The following is a 22,113-nucleotide window of genomic DNA, read 5'->3' as shown; positions in this document are numbered from 1 at the left end:
TCTCTTCTTGCCATGATTTATCCTTTAGTTTTCAGGAATGTTCGATTAGGTCTTGAATAGATTCTAAGAAGTCACATAAGTTTTAATGAGCTTTTACGTTTTTTATCAGGCTAGCAGAAATGGAAAACAGCAATGGATCTTATCTAAATGATAGCATCTCTCCTAATGAGAGCATGTAAGTATCCCATCTCTTTTTACAAAATGTTCCTGACGATGAAATTGCTTTGAGGGATTTAGAGGTAGGATAGCACAGGATATAGGAATTAGCATCATATTCATTTGATCTTTTAAGGAGCCATTCATTTACTTTTTTCCTTTAATTCTTAATGCCCTGGCATGGAATGAGCTCATCCAAATTCTGGCATTATTAGCATTCAGAGTAGCAAAAATAGTTTGCCTTATTCTTACTTAAACTTATTTCATACCATATGATTACAAATTGCAGAGTCCCAAGTACTTATAGTAATGCTTAATCTTTGACCAAACCTGCCAGATATTTAAAGGGATAGGATATTAATTTTAAAGTGATGGCTAAGCACTATTTTCTCCACTCATGGGGAGTGGAAACGTGATCTTGGTATAGCATGGCCAGTCACATATGGTAGGTTAGTTAGGCGTTTTCCTTCAGAAATCCAAAGAAGTCGATTTTTGTGATTTAGCATCTTCACAAGATAAACAAAGTGAGGCAATCTTATGAAAGGTTTCCAGAGGAGAAGTACAAATTCAGGTCGCAGTTCGTTAGCAGGATGATAAGCCAACCCTGCTAAACTTTAAGGACAGAGATAGAGTGGTGCTAAAAGCAACAGGGAACACAGCTATGGCAGGGAAACTGAGGCTTCATTTTAGAGTAAGGGCAGTGTTCACAATACAGGGCACAAGGGAACACTGCCATGAACCAAGTAAATGCTGACCGGGGCTTGAGGTACTGAGAGCAGGCACTGAAGCAAATATGAAGGAAAAAAATAAGGATCTGCCAACTGAATGAATAACAGAAAGAGAAGTATTATGATGCCTTTTTAGTTTGATAAAGTATGGATATCTCACCCATCTTGGAGAATACAGACAAAGGGAAGAATGATAAATTTATCATATGTAGTTAGTGTGGCAACACAGAGTCATGCTCAGATGAGAAAAGAACCTTCATAAGGATTAGGCCAAAAGAAATAGTATCAAAGTGGCATATATATAACTAGTTATTGAAGACATGAGGATAAACAATCTCATCTGGTACATGAACGATCAAGCTAATAATAAAGAATCAAGTCAACCCTCAGTCATTCGTATATGACTTAGTTACCTCAAACAGACAGACAAACAAGCCGTTCCCCAACCATAACTGTGATGCCTTATCTTTCTTAGCTATGGGAAAAAGTATTAATGGTATTAATATATAAGATACTTCAACAGTAAAATGTGTGGCCAAAGAATCAACCAAATGTAAATAGCTTGCGCTTCTTTGGCTCACTGATTTTGACATTAGAAGCTCTAGCACATTCAAATTAATTCAAGTTGTATCTGTATAACAGTGGCTGTCATTCATTGACTGCCTAAGAGAACAGGAAGAAAAGTGTAGTTACAACTCTAGGTTATAATTAAACATGGGAAGTTCTAGCAATAAAACTTCAGAATTTGGAATAAGTGTGATAAATTAGGTGGTAAAACTGCTTTTGTTTTATTTTAAACTAAGCTTTAGCTTATTCTGAGGACATAAAATCTATTTTGACTCAATGTTGGATGGCAAAAAATCATGGCATTTTAGGGGCACATTTGGGGAAGTGGTTTGGTGGATTGGTTGACCTCACTTAAATGTGTTTTTAATACCCAATAATTATTTTTAGTTAGCTTTTCACATCTAAACCAGTTAACTGGCTTGATAGACAAAAATAATTCAAATGAGGAGGACTTTTTCCTAAATTTCAGATTTTTTTTCAACTGAAAATTAAGTGGGTATGGAGAGGAGAATATTAGTGTATCATCTTAATGATATCTAACCAGAAACAAAGAGCTTTAGCCTGTCATTATGGACAGAATGAAATTCTTATAACTTGGAGGTAAACAGGCCTTTCAGGAGCTTGGAGCAATGCATTCAGAAAAAAGTTTATCCTGTGTATTAGAGAGTTCCTAGTTTCCAGGAGAGATTGCAGCTGCCTCCCCAAATATAAGCCTTTTTGCCTCCTTTTCCCCCAAGGTTAGTCCTTAAAATCATTATGTATAAATTTTAAAATAAATAAAACTTAAATTTTAAAAAAACTCTGCCCTGAGGAATGAGATGTTCAGTCTTCTTTTAATCTGTCACCTTAATGGCTTTTTTCCCCTCAATTTTTGTTTATCTGTCTAAACAATAACTGAATTAAACAATCATTTCTCTCCAGTTTAATTGTTGTTGTCATTCTGCCTCAATGACTTATATAAGTTAAAACTGACTTACTGAAGCAATACTTTTTGGTTACATTGCCTTCCACTTAAGAAAATATTTCCTCTGTTACTTTTAGAGCTGCAAGGTATTTTTTCCTACTCAGTACAACAATAGCGTGGGTTAGTGAACAGATTATCTTGACAGGCTTGGTGGCCAAAGCATTATACAGCGATGATTATGTCTTTTAGTATTTTTTAGCTATTGACTAACATCGACGTAGAGTCCCAGTATTTCTGTAATTCTGCCTGTCATTTATCCATGTAAATAGGCCAATCAATTTCATTTGAAAATTTGAGCAAGAAAACACTTTGAATTGTTACCAATAGAATGGTAGATCACAACCTCAACAGTATCAAAAGGTCTTTAGAAGCAGGAAAAAAGGTCTAATTAATTGTTAAGAGCAAATAAATGTTTCTATTTTCAAATACACTCCTGAGTCCCTAACCCCCAAAGCAAAATAAGGGGGGGAAAAAACCAAAACCTTTGATTTTATTTTCCAGAGATGATGAACATTTGTTAATCCAGCATTACTGCCAAAGTTTGAACCAGGACTCCCCCCTGAGCCAGCCTCGTAGTCCTGCCCAGATCTTGATTTCCTTAGAGAGTGAGGAAAGAGGGGAGCTAGAGAGAATCCTAGCAGATCTTGAGGAAGAAAACAGGTGAGTTTTCTTTCTAGCTTTGTCATTGGTATGCAGAGTGCATACACTTGCACACATAGAAAAGTGCCAGGAATCTTCACTTAGAGTCATTTTATGTCTAATTGTTTTCTAAAATAATCTGTTTAGCTCCATTTGCAGATTCTCTCTTTTTTTTTTTTTTTTTGTTATCTGAAAGAAGACAATGAATGCAATAGTATGATGAAGAACTCATATTTTAGGTGTGAAGGAACTAATGCTGATGGTGGTATTTGACTTGTTGCATGTGTCTCCAAGGCTTTGAATTTATATTTGAGAATAGAATTTAAGAAAAAAGTAGGTTATTTAATTTTATGATTATATGATTTTTTACATGTGTTTGGCCGTATTATCTACCTCAAACATTTAAGAAAGTAGGACTATTGGCTTGGTCATATTGGGAAACCAATTGTTTCGTCTTATTTTTCATCATCAAACGCAGAAATTATTATTTATATTCACCATCATAGCAGGTTAGTGAGACAATTCCAATTGTCAGCCATCACCTGTAAAAGACATTCATATAAAAATAGCAGAAATTGTAGAAGAGGAAAAAGGCTAAAGAACTCTGACAATGACTGCAGGGAGGACAAAGATGTAAAACTCTGGGGTATTGTATGGTGTCAGGATAATGCAAATCATTGGACTTTTAGTTTTGTATGACATTTATTATGTCACAGGTCCCTGGTTTAAAAAGTCTTCTCACATGATCACTTCTAACTCACAATGTGCCGCCTTCAGACAAATGCCACCAAGCAAGGATTTAAAGTAGTTGTTGCTCAGATTTGTGGGTCTTAAGTACTTTCATCTCTTTGGTTGAGCCCAAGGCACCAAGAGCTCTTAACATAGGCAACACAGTGTGTCTGAGATCAGTGCCCTCGGGAGTATGCCACCTCAGGATGAAAAAGCAAATGGCCATTCATCCATTGCTTCCTGCTGCCACTGCCCGCCTTCTAGCTCTTAACACCTCTGACCTCTGGCCATAGCTACTTATCTGGTTGGCTTCCCTTTAGTCTCTTCCCCACCCTTCCAATAAATCCTCCATACTGACTCTACTTGTACATCTTGCCAGAACCAAGACCCATCATGGCATTCCCCCTCTCACTGGATTTCTGCATGTAGAAAAAAATCAAGCTTTTTAGCGGGGCATTCAAATCCTTCCACAGTATTCTCTTGACCTGCTTTTTTGATGCCATCTTCTTTTGTTCTCCCTGTATTCTGGTCATGCTATTGTAGCTACTATTTCTGAATACATCCTGCTCTCATCTACTTTTGGGGTCAAGCTCAAGCTTGAGTCTCAGCCTAACTGCTAACCTCTAACCCACCACTGCCATATCTGACAAAGGAATCCCACCTATCCTCCGTCACATTGCTCAAAATAACTTTCCCCATGGAGCCCTGCTAGATCCCTGCAGTTGGAAGAAATCTGTCTTTTGCCTCTATTCCCAGAGCACTTTGGACCTTTCTCAGAAAATTCCTTGACAGTTTGCCTTTTTATCAGTTATTACCAGTGCCTCTCTTTAATGAGCTAGTGTGTGTCTTTGGGGCATGGACTGTATCTTAATCATCCTCATATCCTCCATAGTACTTAGGATGGTTTAAATACTTAATGGATACTCAGGAAATGTTTGGTAAAAACCTGACAATACTGCAAGAACATCACATGAGTACCATCCAGGAGATAATATTGAACTGTTTTTGTTGTTGTTGTTTTAATGATAGCTTTATTTTTGGCCTTACTTTTAAGATCATTTGTCAATGAAGACCATGGTAGAGAAAACATTTCTTTCCACTTTATTGAGAATAATCAGTAATATCCATTTATGTTAAATCTGTAATTACTGTAGGGGTCAAAGTCAAATTGGAATAAAAAGTTGGAACTGACACCGTAAACAGAATTTGATGTTACCAAGGAGTAAATATGTTTTTGAAGTATATATGATTGTGTAATATATCTTTTGAGCTCACTGGTCAAGAGCCCTGCCTTGTTTGTGGTTAGCATAGTCTCTCTCCATATCATTGCACTTGGGTCACAGAATGTTGGTAAAGAGTACTGATAACTATAATTTATATATCATTTTATTTTGAGCTTACTTTTACATATTTTAGGTCATTTAATCTTCTTACAAACTCTATAGAGAAGAGACTGTCGCCTTTCAGTGAATGAGACACAGGTTCAGAGAGGTTCACAGAGCCTGCCCCAGATTTCCCAGTCAGCCAGTGGTAGAACTAAATTGAAATCCAGACTTTTCTGACTCTAAATAGGCAACTCTACCTTCAACCAGATAATAAAGAAGAGTAAATCTCTGTGAATGTCATTTACATAGAATTGAGGCATATTCTCCGGAATGTTCCTTAACTTAAGGGACTATCTGTGATGACTAAGTGTCCCTGAATAAACCTGTTCATCTACTTGTAGGGCAGTGATAACCACTTTACCTTGGAAGATATCCAAGACCATTCTCCAAGAATGGGATGGTTTGTTCTCTAAAAGAACAAAAAACATAACACCAGGGCTACTTAGAGCTCCAAAATGAGGACTCTGGGTTTGATGCAAATCTTTCTGTAAGTTACCTTGACCTTCACGAAATGATCAGGATGAGCTTCCCTCATTTTCCCTTCATTTTGTCCTATTTGACCTCCTACCAAATTCCAAAGAAATGTCTCCACAGAGTTCCCTTCCCGAAAACAGCCCGTGCGGTTTTCGTTGCTTTGCCCAGTCCTGTCTTCTTGCAACTGCGCAAGGAGCTTCAAAGCCCTAGATTTGCCCTCGCTACCCTTGAATTCAATGTCGCTTAAGGAGCCTTTAATTTGCCATTTCCTATTCTTCCTGAGAAAACCCAGGAAGTTTTTAGATGCCCTCTCTGTGCACAGCTAGCTGGTTGTGTCCCAGGTCAGCATTGGGCTATGCAATCTGACAAATACGAGCATACTTGTAGAGAAAATAAGAAAGGATATTTAAAATTGAGATTGTCCCAAGTCCTTTGGATGCGTACTTATTGATCTGTTAATATATATTTTGTGTTCCTTTAGCTGTGATTTATCTCCAAATAACAGTTAGCAAAAGAGAGAGGCCTGGAGAGCACCATTCCTGACTAGATATTTATTTAATTCCATTAATTGTTCTTATTCATCCCTGCAACCCCCTAGAAAAACAGAGGATGGCTGTTTGAGAAGTGTCTCAGAGGTATCTTATCTCTGTCTTTAGAATTCCATTTCTCCTGGTTGTTGCACATAGTATTCAACAAATATTTGTTGAATGCATTAATGAATACATGAATTGAAATGAAGCTGAATTTATTTTAATTGTAGCATACATGCATGCACTTTTGACTAAAATTCTTTTACAAACCTAATCTCGTAGAGAAAAGCCTTTCAAAAGCTTTTTTTCCTGCTTGCTTTTCAAAATACTCCCCTTTTTCAAACTGCCTTGATTAGCACCAGGCATGGCTTTGTCATAAATTTAGAACGTTAAGAACCCATTTTCCAAATCCCAGGCACTATATGTATCCCACATTGGTGTTCTCTGATTCTTCGTTTATGCCACAAAGATAAGGCTAAAGCTCTGAGTGAAAGCTAAATCTGACTGAGTTTTTCCCATAGTGCCTCCCGTAAGTTTGGATGACTAATGGCATTAGTGAGATAGCCAGTCTATAATATGTCACTTCTGCACCATATTTCTCCTTCATTACCACATATAATTCAGATTCATTTTTATTTCATAAAGAACCATTAGATGTTGGGTTTTTGCCCCATTGTGTGTCCTTAGCATTGCAAACTCAAGGTTTACTTTTTTTTTCTTGCATTGATTAAAGCCTTGAGTCTCCTGACTTAAGTCTGTAGTGTTCAAATACAGAGATGTATTTTTCTCTGCACTGTCTAAATAAACCAAGACTTGCTCTGAAATTCAAGGTATGATCCTAGCAATGAAAAGGTAGCCTTTCTGAGAGACAAAGACTGTCATTCTACTACCTGCATAGCAAATTGATTAGATTGTTCTCAAGTCGAAAAGGTGGCTAAATAAGTCTAAAGTTAAAGTTGTTAGTAGATGTTATATAATAGGAGGGAACTCTGTAGATTCTTAATACCTACTCAGGACCTTTCATGTGTCGTGCTGGGCAGTAAGACCTTATGAAGCCAAAATTTGAGTTTTCTCTTGTTCCTTTAAATTCCTCCAGTGATTGTGCAAGATTATTATTGTTATAGTCAAAGAAGTTATAGATCAGTTACTGATACCACTGAATTAAAGTAGCTAGGAATCATGATCCTGTTGCTTTACTTTGTAATTGACCTGATAACTTTGGACCTAGTCTAGTAGTTATCAATCTTCATAGCTACAGGATATGTTTATTCAGTGTTCTTTCATTAGGTCTTTGTGTGAGTCTCCAATGATGGTGAAAAAATAGCCAGAATGAAGGGAATCTGAAGAGGTTAGAATGGGCATTCCTATGGAATATAAACAAAGGTGTCAGAGTGAGGAATGGCAGAGTTTATTTGAGGGAAACTGCAGTTGTATTACCTTTCTTAAGAAGGCAAAGAGTGAGAGGAGATGAGACTGGCTAGGTCAGCAAGGGCAGGTCGGGAAGGGTGTGGTACCCACTGCGGAGTTGCTGCCTCCATGCCTAGTCTAGGGAGCCACTCAAGGGTGTGAGCCAGGAGTGAGGCTGTGATATTGACATGAATATACACCACATGGGCAGCTGTGTGGAGGGTAACTTTGAAAAGGGTGATGGTGGAACAAGGAAATCAAGTTGGGAGGAGTTACATGGGAACCCAAGAAAGAGATGATCAGAGCCTTAAGTAAGGTGACAGAAATGAAGTAGACGGGCTGATCGAGTGATATTTCGGGGGAGGGTAGACCTATTTGATTTGGTAGTTCTGTGGGACTAGGGTAGGAAGGAATGATTCCCAGGGCTGGTAACTACAAAACAAGATGATAGTAGTTGTTTGCAGCTGGGACTGATAATTCAGGAGGAGTCGCAGCAGGTTCTGTCCTTTAACGCAGCAGTGTTTATAGAGGTCCTTCCTGAAGGGCTGAGTAGCTGGAAGATGATAAATGAGGTATGGAAGAGGTCGAGTTGAGATCCTGGTGACATCTCCACGTGTAAATGTCTGACAGTCTGAGAGATAGAACTCTGGTGCTTGTAGACAGGATATGAGCCTGAGATACTAGGTCTGTGAGCCGCCAGCTCACAGGTAGTAGTTGAAACAGTGAGGATGAATTTATATATCCAGGGAGCATGTAGCAGAAGGAGAACATTGGATTTGGTAGAACTCTGGAAGATGTGACTATTAAAATGTGTATTTAATTACTTTTATTTTTAATAGAGAATACATGTACATTATACAAAATCCAAAGGGTTGAAAAAGACATATAGAAAAAAGCGAACCCTTCTCCAACCTTCTCCCCTGGCTGTGGTGTTTCCAGCTCTGGAGGCTACCATCTTGGTTTCTTGTGTTTCCTTCCAAAGATGCTCTCTACACATGCAAATGTTTGCAAACATATTTATGGTTGTTGGGGTTACTTCACACAGTGTCGTGCAGTGTTCACTCTGGTTTTCTCTTTTTACTTAAAAATCTTTAATTTTCACATGCTGGAGAAATGTGCCAGAAGAAGAGGAAGGCAGATCTTGGGAATGATGGGAGCATTTCCCCACAGGAGGCAGAAGAGAGAAGGGTTAGGGAACTAAAGTATGGGAGGAGGTGTGACCTTGAATGAGAGAAGGACTGCCTCTGAAGACAAAGTGGTAGGTAAGGAATTTAGGGTAAGGAAGGGAGGAAAGAAGGATAATGGAATGAATGTTAAAATGTCCAGTAGACATCATTGGAAATAATTCAAGACCGATTCCTACGGCTGTTCCCATGTGTTTAAAGTGGGAGAGGAGAGGAAAGCGTGGTATATGATATATTTAACAAAACTAGGCATTCAAGTTACTTGGTGTATTAGTCCATTTTCATATGGGGCAATTTATAAAGAAAAAGAGGTTTAACGGACTCACAGTTCCATGTGGCTGGGAAGGCCTCACAATCATGACGGAAGGTGAAGGAGGAGCAAAAGCATGTCTTACCTGGCAGCAGGCAAGAGAGCATGTGCAGGAGAACTGCCCTTTTTAAAACCATCAGATCTCATGAGACTTACTATCACAAAAACAGCATGGGAAAAACCCACCCCCATGATTCAGTTCCTCCCATGATATGTGGGGATTATGAGAGCTATAATTCAATATCAGATTTGGGAGGAGACAACAGGTAAACTATATCATTTGGTGACATGGGCCCCAAAATGAAGGGCTATAGAGCCCTTCTTTAGACAAAGGGGAGCTAGTTTGATCACAGAAATCAGAAAGCCAAGACCTTTTGTGGCAAGGATGAGTAACAGCTAACGGGCATACACGCCACATTGAAGAAGCTGTGTAAGAATGGGGTCAACCATCTCAGCTCTACTCAGGCAGGGAGGATAGGAACATGGTAGAAGTGGATATCACCATTATTCACAGGCTCAGTTTCTAACTAGCAGAGCCAATGTAACTAAATTTCCTTTAGTTTATCCAAAGTTAATGGAAGTCTGAGGGGACTGATTCATAGTATCCAGTTCATGGAAGTGAATGGATAACCCAGAATGAAAGTTTATTTCTCCCTTTATCGTAATTATCTCTCTTTTTAACTGCCTTGTATTAAATGTTATCAAGGTTGCCTTAAAGCTTTTTTAGGGGGAGACAGCATCTGGTTTAAGTGCAAATACTAGATCTATTAAAATGAGGAATATATTCATTTTTTAGGCAGACAGCATCCTGTGTCTTACAATCCAATGTCTTAGGAATCACAATAAAAATCGTGTTCTGGTGTGCTTAGAATCTTGGCATCTAAAATTGGATGTTTGTGAGGGCTGCTTCATACTACAGAAGAACTGAAGTACCCCTCTGGCGATTAGAATATTCATATCTTCCAAGTACAGCTGCCATCTCCCTAGAACATGCTGGATGAGAGTTTATGTTCTTACAATCCAATTTCCCCTTATTTTTAGATTTTTCATGAAGACCCTCGTCCTCCTGTTGGCCTTCATTTGCCAATTGTCCCTCTATAGTAGAATTGATTATGGTCATAACTTTCTTTAGCTACTTTCCAGGCCTGAGGATGTAATTCTGTTCAATTCTGCAGATAGTTAGTGAGTACTTAATGTAATTTTAACATTGTGAGACTACAAAGATGAATAAGCCTTGTTTCTTACCCTCATGGAGCTCAAAATTTATTTTTAAAAAGTTAAAATAGAAACAACTACTTATAACCTGGTATTACAAGTACTCAGGGGGCACAGAGGTGAATGATTTATTCTATCAGAGGGAGTCGAGAGGCCTTTACAAAGAGACTTTAAGAGTTGAAGACCGGGCCAGGCGCGGTGGCTCAAGCCTGTAATCCCAGCACTTTGGGAGGCCGAGACGGGTGAATCACGAGGTCAGGAGATCGAGACCATCCTGGCTAACACCGTGAAACCCCGTCTCTACTAAAAAATACAAAACAAAAAAACCAGCCGGGCGAGGTGGTGGGCGCCTGTAGTCCCAGCTACTCGGGAGGCTGAGGCAGGAGAATGGTGTAAACCCGGGAGGCGGAGCTTGCAGTGAGCTGAGATCTGGCCACTGCACTCCAGCCTGGGCAATAGAGCGAGACTCCGTCTCAAAAAAAAAAAAAAAAAAAAAAAAGAGTTGAAGACTGAATTGGAGTTTTCCAGTCTGAGAGAGAGGGGAAGGATGAGTTTTCCGGACTGGTGGACCAGTGAGTAATGTGTGGCATGGAATGAGGAGAATAACAGGGCAGTGGAATGGTAGTGGGGACTACTGTTTAAAGGAGTTAGGGTTTTATCCTATAAGCAGGTAAACAGTGATGGCTTTTTGAGGTGGGGAGGGGAAGATTGAGAAAAATAACTGAACTGGCAGAAAGCTAAAGCCATGGAGATTGGTAGAAGTACAGTGGAATAGTCCATTAAAAGACGGCAGGTTCTTAACTAAGGATGTCTTAGGCAAGTGAAGACGGGGATGGAAAAATTAGAAGGTCACTGAATGAATAAGACCAAGGGAAAATGGAGAGGGGGAAGCATCGGGTGTTACGGAATGTTTTATTTTGGAAACTGGGAAATGATCATTGAAAAACAAACAAAAACAACCTAGTGCACCCAGGAAAACCTGATTTGCAAAGCGTTAGTACATGGAGAGAAAGAGCTATGTATCAGACATACTGAATTCTATTTGCCCGAGGACATTTGAGTGGAAATTTCCTATGTTGATTTTATGTGTTCAGTTTTCAGAAAGGATTCTTTTAAAAGTCATAGCAATACAATTCCTGCAATATAAATAATAAATCAATGAACATCATAGGAATTAGCATAGTTGATATGACTGAGCTTCAGATTCAGTTTGAGCTTCCCTGTAGCCAGGGAGATAATGGGAAGCAAAAATTTGTCTGTCTCTTAATATTGAATTAAAGAAGCATGCAGCGCACTTTGGGAGGCCGAGACGGGCAGATCACGAGGTCAGGAGATCGAGACCATCCTGGCTAACACGGTGAAACCCCGTCTCTACTAAAAATACAAAAAACTAGCCGGGCGAGGTGGCGGGCACCTGTAGTCCCAGCTACTCAGGAGGCTGAGGCAGGAGAATGGCGTAAACCCGGGAGGCGGAGCTTGCAGTGAGCTGAGATCCGGCCACTGCACTCCAGCCTGGGCGACAGAGCGAGACTCCGTCTCAACAAAAAAAAAAAAAAAAGAAGCATGCAGCATCCTAAAGAAGCATCATTGTTTTCCTGGCTCTACGTAATAATAACAAAAATAGCTGTCCTTTGAGTGATTGCTATGGACAGGAACTGTTCTGAGTACATATAAACTCCTATTTAATCCTTAAAACAACCCTAGGAAAGAGAGGGCTGTTTCCAGAAGATTAAGTGGCACAGAGTATTAAGGACACTTCATATGGCCAGCAAGGAACAGGACCTATATTCAAACTTGGGTGGTGGTCCTGAACTCTTAAGCAGTGTTACACTTGAAGTGATTATTGGCTAGTGTCCTTATCAACATTTTTATAACAAATCCTAAGGGAAATTTTATGTGGCTGTTTCTCATGGCCTTTGATAATTGTGGAAAGCTTAACATTAAACAACAAAGATAGGATGACAGTTCTCCAAGGATAAAGGTCACTGTTGCCTAAAATGTGTTCTGCAGAATACCACTGAGATACTCTAAGAAAAAAGGATTCCAAGGACAGAAAAACTTTGAAAGCATTCATACTGGAAAGTCATCATTACATTAGCATTTGCACTGAGGAGTTTGGAAGTGAAGAAACCTGATTGGCTTTGTCTAACCTCATGTTGCTCCCACTTACTTGACCTCAAGCCCAACTGCAATGTGATATGGAACACACTTTGGTAAAGAAATTCAAGTCTGAACTAAACTTTGAAAACAAGGAGGATAGCATAGTTGACTCTCTACTGTAGTTGCTGAGAAGCCTATCCACTGTGTCTCTGGGAACATCAGAAGATAAAGCTGTAACAGGTGCCCACAGAGGAAGCCTGGATTTTTCTCACAAAAGTAACTTTTGATATGCTCTAGTTGTGAAACAGTTACCCTATAGACCCAGAAGCCAGAATGATTTAGTTTGAAAAATCTAAAGGTAGGTATTAAATTATCTCTCATGACCACAGAAAATTCTTTGCACCATTTTTGTAGAATATCCCACTGAATAACTTGGCTTTTCACCCAAACCAACAAGAAAAATTTCCACCAGTGACGACGCATTAACTTCCTTGTTAAATGATTGAACTTTGAAAGATGTTTACCAAAGAGAGCACCTTTAGCTTCATCACAATTACTGTGGAATCTTTCTTTGTAAGTAGTTAAATGCAAAGGCCAGTTGTTGCTTGAGGCCCCTCCTGGATTGTGATTTTAAAGTGTATCAACACATGGGAAGATATTTCTCCCTCTTCACCTTATGACAGAAATGCAGGTATAGGTTTCATCTCAAGTAAGATTAAGGTATAAGTTACAAAGATGTGTAGCTACTATATGGTCCTGTGTAATTCTACTTGAGGAAGGCTGTTCCTTTCCTGGCACTGAAATTTTAGAGGTTGCATAATCAGTATATCAACCTCGTGTGGCTTGGTGCTTAGCAAGTTTCAGTTTATAGAGCCCATGGCTAATCGAGACATCCAGGAGAATGTTGGAGAGATAGGTCTGAAGCCTTAGAAGATAGAAGTCTGGATTAAGGAATAATGAGTTGGGGGAGGGGGTCATGGTCGTGGAGGAGGTGGAAGCCTAGGGAGAGGATAGAGACTGCTTAGGAAGAGAGTTTGTGTAAAAAGAAGACCAAGGACCTCCTGATGTACTTGATTGTAATTGGGCATGAGCAGCCCAGTTAGAAATGGTTTCCTGTTGGTATTACATGTGTAAATGGATGACTTCTGCAGATGGCTAAACTCACCCATTTTATTTTTTTACTCTCTTAATAGTTAAAATATGACCTTTTCTTGTGTCTCCAAATTCTGAGTTACCTTATGGTGCTAGTCTATCTGTTGTAACTACAAACCCTAAGTAAATCCATATGATCCTTTTCCTGTAATTTCCTAGTAAATCAAGGTGATAATTTCAAAGGTAAAAATAATCTGTATTTTTAGCTTTAGCAGTGAGCATGATTCCTAGTCTTTTTGCCTTCGAATAGGATTTGTTACCATGGTGGAACTAAACAATATTCCACACATTAGAATGTGAGCTCTTCAAGGGTAAGGGACAGTGTCCTACATATATCTTCATCTCTACAGCACTGAGTGCATAAATGTGTTATAAAAATGAATGGATAAATATCCTTTGGAGTTTTTCTGTTACTTGATGGATATTGGGGTTGATTTGCAGCTATCTCCTTGTTTTTCTCATTTCTTACATTATTTTCTTTCCCAAAATCCCTTAATATACCTGTTTAGTTTGTGATGTCATTTTCCATTAGATTGAAACCATCCAAGTTGTTTAGGCTAACCCAGACTTAAGCATTTTCTGGGCTTATTTTTGGACTCTTTTTAAAACTCATCTGAAGACGTGCATATAATTTTTCTTTTATGTACATGGGTTAAACCTTGATTTTTCCATAGTAGGGGAAAGCATTATAAAAATCTTATAAAAATCTTATAATGCTATTGTCTTCACTGGGGAAATATCTTTTGTGCTACAAGAAATAAAATTTTGAATCTAGAATTTAGTTTTTTATAAGAGTTTTATTGAGATATAATTCTCATACCATATGATGTACCCATTTAAAGTGTGTTAGTCACTGATTATTAGTTAATAGGTTAACCAGTATTAATAATCACTGGTTATTAATTACAGAATTGTGCAAGCATCATCGCACAATTTTAGAACATTTTTACCCCCAAAAGAAATCCCATCCCCATTTTCAAATCACTCCCCATTTCCCCTGCAACTACTCTTTTCAACCCTAGCAGTAGACAATCCCTGATCTACTTTCTGTCTCTATGGATTTGCTTATTCTGGACTGTTAATGAAATAATATAATATACAGTCTTTTGTGACTGGCTTCTTTCACATATCGTAATCTTTTAAAATGGTATCTATGCTATAGCCTGTATTAGTATTTCATTCTTTTTTTAATGCTGAGTAACATTTCATTGTATGGATATACCGCATTTTTTAATCTACTCATTACTTGATGGACATTTGGGCTATTTCTACTTATTGTCAGTTATGGATAATGCAGCTATGAACATTCATGTACAAGTACTGGTAATTATTTTAAAGAAATTATTCTGGGCTGGGCATGGCGGCTCACACCTGTAATCCCAACACTTTGGCAGGCTGAGGTGGCAGGATCACTTGAGGTCAAGAATTTGAGACCAGCCTGGGCAACATAGGGAGATACCATCTCTACAATTTTTTTTTTAATTACCCAGGCATGGTGGCTCATGCCTGTAGTCCCAGAGCCCAGGAATTCAAGGTTACAGTGAGCTATGATTACACCACTGCACTCCAGCCTGGGTGACAGAGCAAGGCTCTGTCTCAAAAAAAAAAAAAAAAAAAAAAAAAAAAAAAAGATTCTTTAGTTTCTGTCATTGTAATAGAGGAGGCCATAGGATCATATATGGCAAGACTATATAGCAGTGCATGCCAGGGAGTGAAAACTAGGCCATCAAGCTGAATTTATTGGGAGAACTTAAGACTAAGTCTAACTACACATGAAGGATTGAAGCTGGGACATACAAAGCTTAAAATTATGATTCTTCTAGAGACTGTTACGGTTTTTTGCTGACCACAGATAATGAAAGTTTGATATTTTGCTGTATTTGTCTGAAAATGGAAATACACTTTTCCCAATGGCCCTATTCCTGAGGACTAGACTTCTTCACCTCTAAAACCTCTCCAATCCTAGTTTTTCCTTTTGGCTGATGCTGACCAGCCACTGCCATTTTTGTCTTGGGTTTCGTTAGTCTGTCTTATTTCCAGTAATAAGTGGTTAAAATTTCTTATGAATTCTTCTTTTCTTGTGTTCAACTTTTGACTAATACATTTAGTCTATAGACAGTAATGAATTAGTACCTGATCAGGAATTTGTGAAAAACATCTCAGTTATTAAAGATTAAGAAACTAAAGCCAATTAATATTGTCATGTTCTGTCTCTTGGAACTTGAGCAAGATATGGATCTATGTGTCAAGGACATATCCAGAAAATAGAGTCCACGTAGATACATTAACCCTGTACCCTTGGTCCATCTATTTTATTTCAGCAATGATCCATGGACATATTATAATTTGACAGTTTCATCACAAACCTAGCGTCTTGGGTCAAATTTAGGAAATCTCGTCCTAATGATCTTAACTCAGTGATTTCATTTTGCCCGGATGTTCAGCTGTGATAAACTTTACTAAGGCACAGATGATGGATGATACACAATAATTCCAAAATTTGGGGGTGGCTATGATATGGCTAGGGGCTAGAACTCAGGTATCTACAGGGCAAATATTGAGTGATTAGTCACTTTCTAAGCACTAGATATGCATATGTTCTGCCAAGCTCAGTAAGTCTGAGTAGATTGCTTTCATTTCAGGTAATTTAAGTGCTTTCTTTTTATAGGAAGTTTTTAGCACATCTGAGGTTCTAAATCCAAAAAGTAAATAATATATAGAGAAAGAAGTAATAACAACAATAATAGTAACCAACATTTATTGAACACAGTGTAGGCTGGGCATGGTTCAAAGAAAGTTTGACATATAGAACGTCGACCATACTGGCTTAATAATCCTCCTAACCGAATTAGTGCTTAAGTCAGGTGCCCAGCCTCAGCAAGCAGCAGAGGCAAGTAAGTCATAAAGCAAGGTCTTCTGAATCCAAGACCATCTCTCAAGCCTTGTTCTAATTCTCTCCTCAGCCATGGACGGTGAAAGGCACCACAAAGGCAGGGTGTCAAAAAGTGGCATTGTTCAACCTTTCCCCGATAGGGCAAAGCTTTTATTTTTTTCCTTTAGAATCTTTGACATCTGTTTTAAAACGCAGATATCACTAGAAGAAATGACACTTTATTATAAAATCCTAGTAAAATTTAAACTTACATAAAACCTTTATACTGAGCAAATTTCAGTAGGAAAGGGCTTGGAAGTAAGGCTCTGAATGTTTTAAAGGGGGACAGTGCTAAGAAATGATTAGAAACAAGAGCCTGGAGGGGTCCTGCCATTTTTACTGTTTTGCTTAAGGCTGACCTAAAATATGCATAGTCTTACTTCTTACCCTGTGAGCTTATCCTTATTAATGTCTTTTTCCACCTAGTTTAGGGGTATTTTTGACTTTGTGTTTGATAAAATTTTACAGTACAGCTTTAGACATCTTTATTGTAACTTTTTTTTGAAATGGAGTCTCCCTCTGTTGCCCAGGTTGGAGTGCAGTGGCATGATCATGGCTCGCTGCAGCGAGGTCTGAGGTCTCAACCTCCCAGACACAAGTGATCCTCCCACCTCAGCCTCCTCCTCCTGAGTAGCTGAGACCACTGGCATGTGTCACGACATATCGCTAATTTTTTTCAATTTTTTTTTGTAAAGATGGGGTCTCCCTATGTTGCCCAGGCTGGCCTTGAACTCCTGAGCTCAAGTGATCCTCCCATCTCTACCTCCCAAAATGCTGGGATTACAGGTGTGAGCCACTGCACTGAGCTTTATTGTAATTTCAAGGGCTCTATGAATTTCCAGTTTTTAAAATTCATCTTGCTTGCAGAATTTGTCTTTCATTAAAAAAAAAAACTGCTAATTTGCTATATTTATAGCTGCTGTAATAGTTCTGTATGATTTACTACATTTTCCTGAATTTAGATTGGTGGATATAATTTAGCTGCTTTTAATATTATATGAGGGTAAATTCAGATTTCTTTGGATCTATTCCTTTTAGATGGGAATCTTTGTAGTTGTTCTGCTTTACAAAATAAGCCCTGTGTGTGCTCATGCTTTGGTATACTGTTAAATGTATGATACTGTTAAGAAAACACTAATCACTGGAAAGTGACCTTCATTTATTTATTTCATAAATATCATTATACAACTATATAATTACACATAGTAGGGAAGCTCCATTTAAAGAGTAGATGACTTACATTGAAATCATTTGACCTTTGTAAATTAGTATAAATTACACAGAGATTGTTGTAATGTTCTTTATCATATATAATAGTTATGATTGCTAGAGAGGCACTCATAAATCATTGCTAAAAGGGCTAGCCGCTTTCACGTTTTCAGCAGGTTGAGTTAAGGCAACAAGCCTTGCCAATTTGATTAATCTCTTATGTCCATTAGTTGGTTCGGAAGTTTTTTTGAGTGTAAATTTGTATGTAGACAACAGAGTTTATATACTTTATGACATAAAATTAATCAGATACATCTACATATTTGTAGAATGGGGGGATTCTTAGCTCTATAGAGAATAAGAAATTAATAATGGATGGAAGACTTTTTTTTTAGGATGCCTGGCTACAGGAAGAAATTGTAGTGACAGAAGCCATGTGTAGTGAATTTGAATTAATGTTCCTTAGGGAACTACCAGAGAAATATAATTTACAAGATAATCAAGAATGTAAATAATAGATTCTCTGTGGAGTCGTCTGATCACTGACATATATTCATCTGTACTGAAATGACTTCATGACTACATTCTAACAATTAGAATATCATTGGGGTGAGATGTACATGTATACCTTCAAGAAAAGCAAAATATGTATTGGTAATAATATAATTTGACAGCTGTTAAAACGAGTACATTGTATACTTGTTAAACATTAGAAACTGGGCATGGTGGCTCACGCCTGTAATCCCAGCACTTTGGGAGGCCGAGGCAGGCGGATCATGAAGTCAGGAGATCGAGACCATCCTGGCTAACATGGTGAAACCCTGTCTCTACTAAAAATACAAAAAAAAAAGCCAGGCTGGTGGCGGGGGCCTGTAGTCCCAGCGACTCCAGATGCTGAGGCAGGAGAATGTGAACCCAGGAGGCAGAGCTTGCAGTGAGCTCAGACTGCACCACTGCACTCCAGCCTGGGCAACAGAGCGAGATTCCGTCTCGAATTAAAAAAAAAAAAAAAAAAAATACACACACACACACATTAGAGTAACTTAACTTGGAACATTGGAACAGTAATTCTGAGGGAACCTTGATCATTTATGAGAATGATCTCCCCTACATTAATACTGTGTCAAAACTAACATTATTGTATACCTCAAAAAGTATTGGCATAGATGTTTTTAAATATAAGAAAATTCAAATGCATAATTGATGAGGGCTAAATGGTTCAATTTCCCAACCCCTAACAAAATATGCCCTAACACAGCTCTGCGACTATGAGTGCATTTATTAGAAAACATTTAGTAAAAATAATCTCTAGTTCAAACCCTCAAGCACCAGTTCTTCTTGATAATTCTCATGAACATTTGGAAATACCTTAAAAGAGAATTTAGACTCAAATCAAAAAACTTTATTTCACTTGGTTTCAGGCCAAGATACCTCTTTTAACCATTTCTGGCTTTTAGAATCCTTATCATGACAGCTTGTCCTGTCTCAGAGCTTCAGGAGGAAAAACTAGTCCCTCAAAATCAAGTTTGCTGTTGAGCTTAATAAGAGGTTTATGTATGTCATGTTTGTTTAGGAGAAAAGCACTTGTTCGACTCATTTAATCCTGGCCTGGTGAATTAAGGCCTGAATTAATACTGAGGGAACCTTGACTATACATCTACAAAATCAGTGTGTCCTGGTAGGCTTCTGATTAAGATAACATTAGCTCTTGCTTAAAGGCATCTTTCTCTGCTCCCACCATTTACCCAGTGGTAGATAATATATGGAGTGAAAAATGAAAAAGACATAGCTGAGCTTTAAAGCAAGATGAACATCTCTGTGGACCAGAAATGTGAAAGAAAAAAAAAAAGCAGGCCGGGCGCGGTGGCTCAAGCCTGTAATCCCAGCACTTTGGGAGGCCGAGACGGGCAGATCACGAGGTCAGGAGATCAAGACCATCCTGGCTAACACGGTGAAACCCCGTCTCTACTAAAAATACAAAAAACTAGCCGGGCGAGGTGGCGGCGCCTGTAGTCCCAGCTACTCGGGAGGCTGAGGCAGGAGAATGGCGTGAACCCGGGAGGCGGAGCTTGCAGTGAGCTGAGATGTGGCCACTGCACTCCAGCCTGGGTGACAGAGCGAGACTCCGTCTCAAAAAAAAAAAAAAAAAAAAAAAAGCAAAACAGGACTTCGTGAGTTGTAAGTGGGGCTAAATTTGTGGGCTTTCAGCTCCTGCTGTAGTAACAGGGATTGAAATTCTCCTTACAAGGTGGTGGCCCAGAGCCCCACAAAAACACACCTAGAGAGAGACACATACACATACACACTTACACTTAAAAGCAACATGAAAAGAAACATTTTGCTGCAGGGATCTACAGCTTATACGCAGCTATGGTCCTAATGCATAGAGCCAGGGGAAGAGGCAAAGATGCGCAGCTGGGAAAGAGAGCATCACAGCCTCAAAACCAGGACCTGAACCAATCTAGATACTGCCTGGCAATGAAATGAGCGATATCTCTGTATCACTCAATGTAGGAGCTGCACACTACCAACAGATGTAGCTCTAAACTCTAAGCCCCTGGGTATGGCTGGGAGCAGCCATAAAACCACCTGAGAGAGAATGAATTTAAAAAGAGAGGAAAATAGAAAATACACACACGCAAGAATAACAGAAAATATACACATGCAAAACATCCCCTGCAAAATTTGTCTCCAAACCAAGATCCAAAATACATGAAGAAATGGGATGGCACCCCCACCCAAGTTAAACATCAGAAAACGAATTAGGCTGGGAACAGTGGCTCATACCTGTAATCCTATCACTTTGGGAGGCCAAGGTGGGAGGACTGCTTGAGCCTAGGAGTTTGAAACTAGCCAGGGCAATGTAGTGAGGTGCCATCTTTACAAAAAATAATTTAAAAAATATCAGCCAGGCATGGTGGTACATGCCTGTAGTCCCAACTACTCAGGAGGCTGAGATAGGAGGATCGCTTGAGCCCAGGAGGTTGAGGCTGCAGTGAGCCATAATTGTGCCACTGCACTCCATCCTGGGCAACAGAGTGAGACCCTATCTCAAAAAAAAAAAAAAAAAAAAAAAAAGAAGATGAATTAATTCTAGAAGAAAGCAAAGTGATAGACTAGTACAACAAAGATTTTTAAGTACATTTAAGATGCTTAGACCAGGTGCTGTGGCTCACACCTGTAATCCCAGCACTTTGGGAGGCTGAGGTGGGTGGATCACCTGAGGTCAGGAGTTCAAGACCAGCCTGCCCAACATGGTGAAACCCTGCCTCTACTAAAAATACAAAAATTAGCTGGGTATGGTGGCAGGCACCCCTAATCCCAGCTACTCAGGAGGCTGAGGCAGGAGAGTCGCTTGAACCCGGGAGGAGGTGGTTGCAGTGAGCCGAGATCATGCCACTGCACTCCAGCCTCCGTCTCAAAAAATAAAAATAAAAATAAAAAGATGCTTAAAGGCATAAATAAGGGGTACCATTCACTAAAATAACAAGAAACTATGAAACAGAGATGGATGAAATATAACTATGTCTGAAAAAAAGATACCTTTGCCAAAAAAAACTAGTCATTGAAGTTACTAAACTCAATATACAGGATAAATTCTAGACTTTGCCCTGTCAGAGAAGGCAAGGGAATTAGAAGATGATGCTGAGAATATTACTATGCACAACACTCACAGAAAAAGATAAGAAATATAAATGAGCAATTAGGAGAGATGGAGAATTGACCACAGGCTCTACAGTATACCTTACTGGAATTTAGAGGTTTATTTACGAGTGTATTTGAGAGGTTTCAGAAGAAGAGAATGGAGGAAATGGTAGAGAAGTAATATTTGAAGCTGTAATAGCGAGAATCTTCCAGAATTGAAGAAGGATGTGAGTCTTTAAGGAAATGTGCTCCCAAGAGAAATTTCTAACATCTGAGAAGGAAAGAAAGGCCTGCATTGAGCAATTGATATTCTTTACAGCTCAGCTTTGAGAAGCTTCGGCTGATTAAAATGAGCCTTTTCTGTTTTTCACTGGAAACCACCAAAACAGAAATGTAATGTGTTGTATATACTAAACCATGCCTCTCGAACAAGGGTACTTATAAATAAATCATAAAGGAAGAGCCTTGTGGACAACTAAACCCACAGGATCAAGACACCAAGGAAGATCTCTCTAGAAAAGGCAGTCTCCTGTCAGCATTTTTGTGAAAAATAGGAAGACAGTAATGGCTTATTGTACTATCCTGAGGTCCATGTCTAAAAACTGTTTTCAAAAGGAACACCATGGATGACCCAATCTGGTAGAAAGAAAAATTTGAATAGGATTTTACATAAAAAGTGTTGCCAGTTAGAACATTTTGTTGAAGTTTTCTTTTCATGAAGAGGGAAAAATAGAAAGTAATTCCTATGGAATGAGACCTTGTGAACATTGGATACTGCTTCAAGTTC

At 38.8% G+C, this 22,113-nt stretch overlaps 1 protein-coding gene across 5 annotated transcripts in view; it reads left to right on the top strand.

The window, feature by feature from the left end:
- DMD (dystrophin) overlaps positions 1-22,113 on the top strand; it is a 2,245,117-nt gene that overhangs the window by 2,190,496 nt on the left and 32,508 nt on the right. For all 5 annotated transcript variants that reach the window (XM_030933724.1, XM_030933725.1, XM_010376798.2 and 2 more), the window contains 2 exons: positions 110-175; positions 2,917-3,075. In XM_030933724.1, the coding sequence (XP_030789584.1) occupies positions 110-175; positions 2,917-3,075 (225 nt within the window). The remainder of the gene's footprint in view (positions 1-109; positions 176-2,916; positions 3,076-22,113) is intronic.

This window comes from Rhinopithecus roxellana, chromosome 7, assembly GCF_007565055.1.
Source record: "Rhinopithecus roxellana isolate Shanxi Qingling chromosome 7, ASM756505v1, whole genome shotgun sequence".
Classification (NCBI taxonomy): domain Eukaryota; kingdom Metazoa; phylum Chordata; class Mammalia; order Primates; family Cercopithecidae; genus Rhinopithecus; species Rhinopithecus roxellana.
Note: the sequence above shows the minus strand (reverse complement) of the source record. Positions and strands in the feature narration are given on the sequence as shown.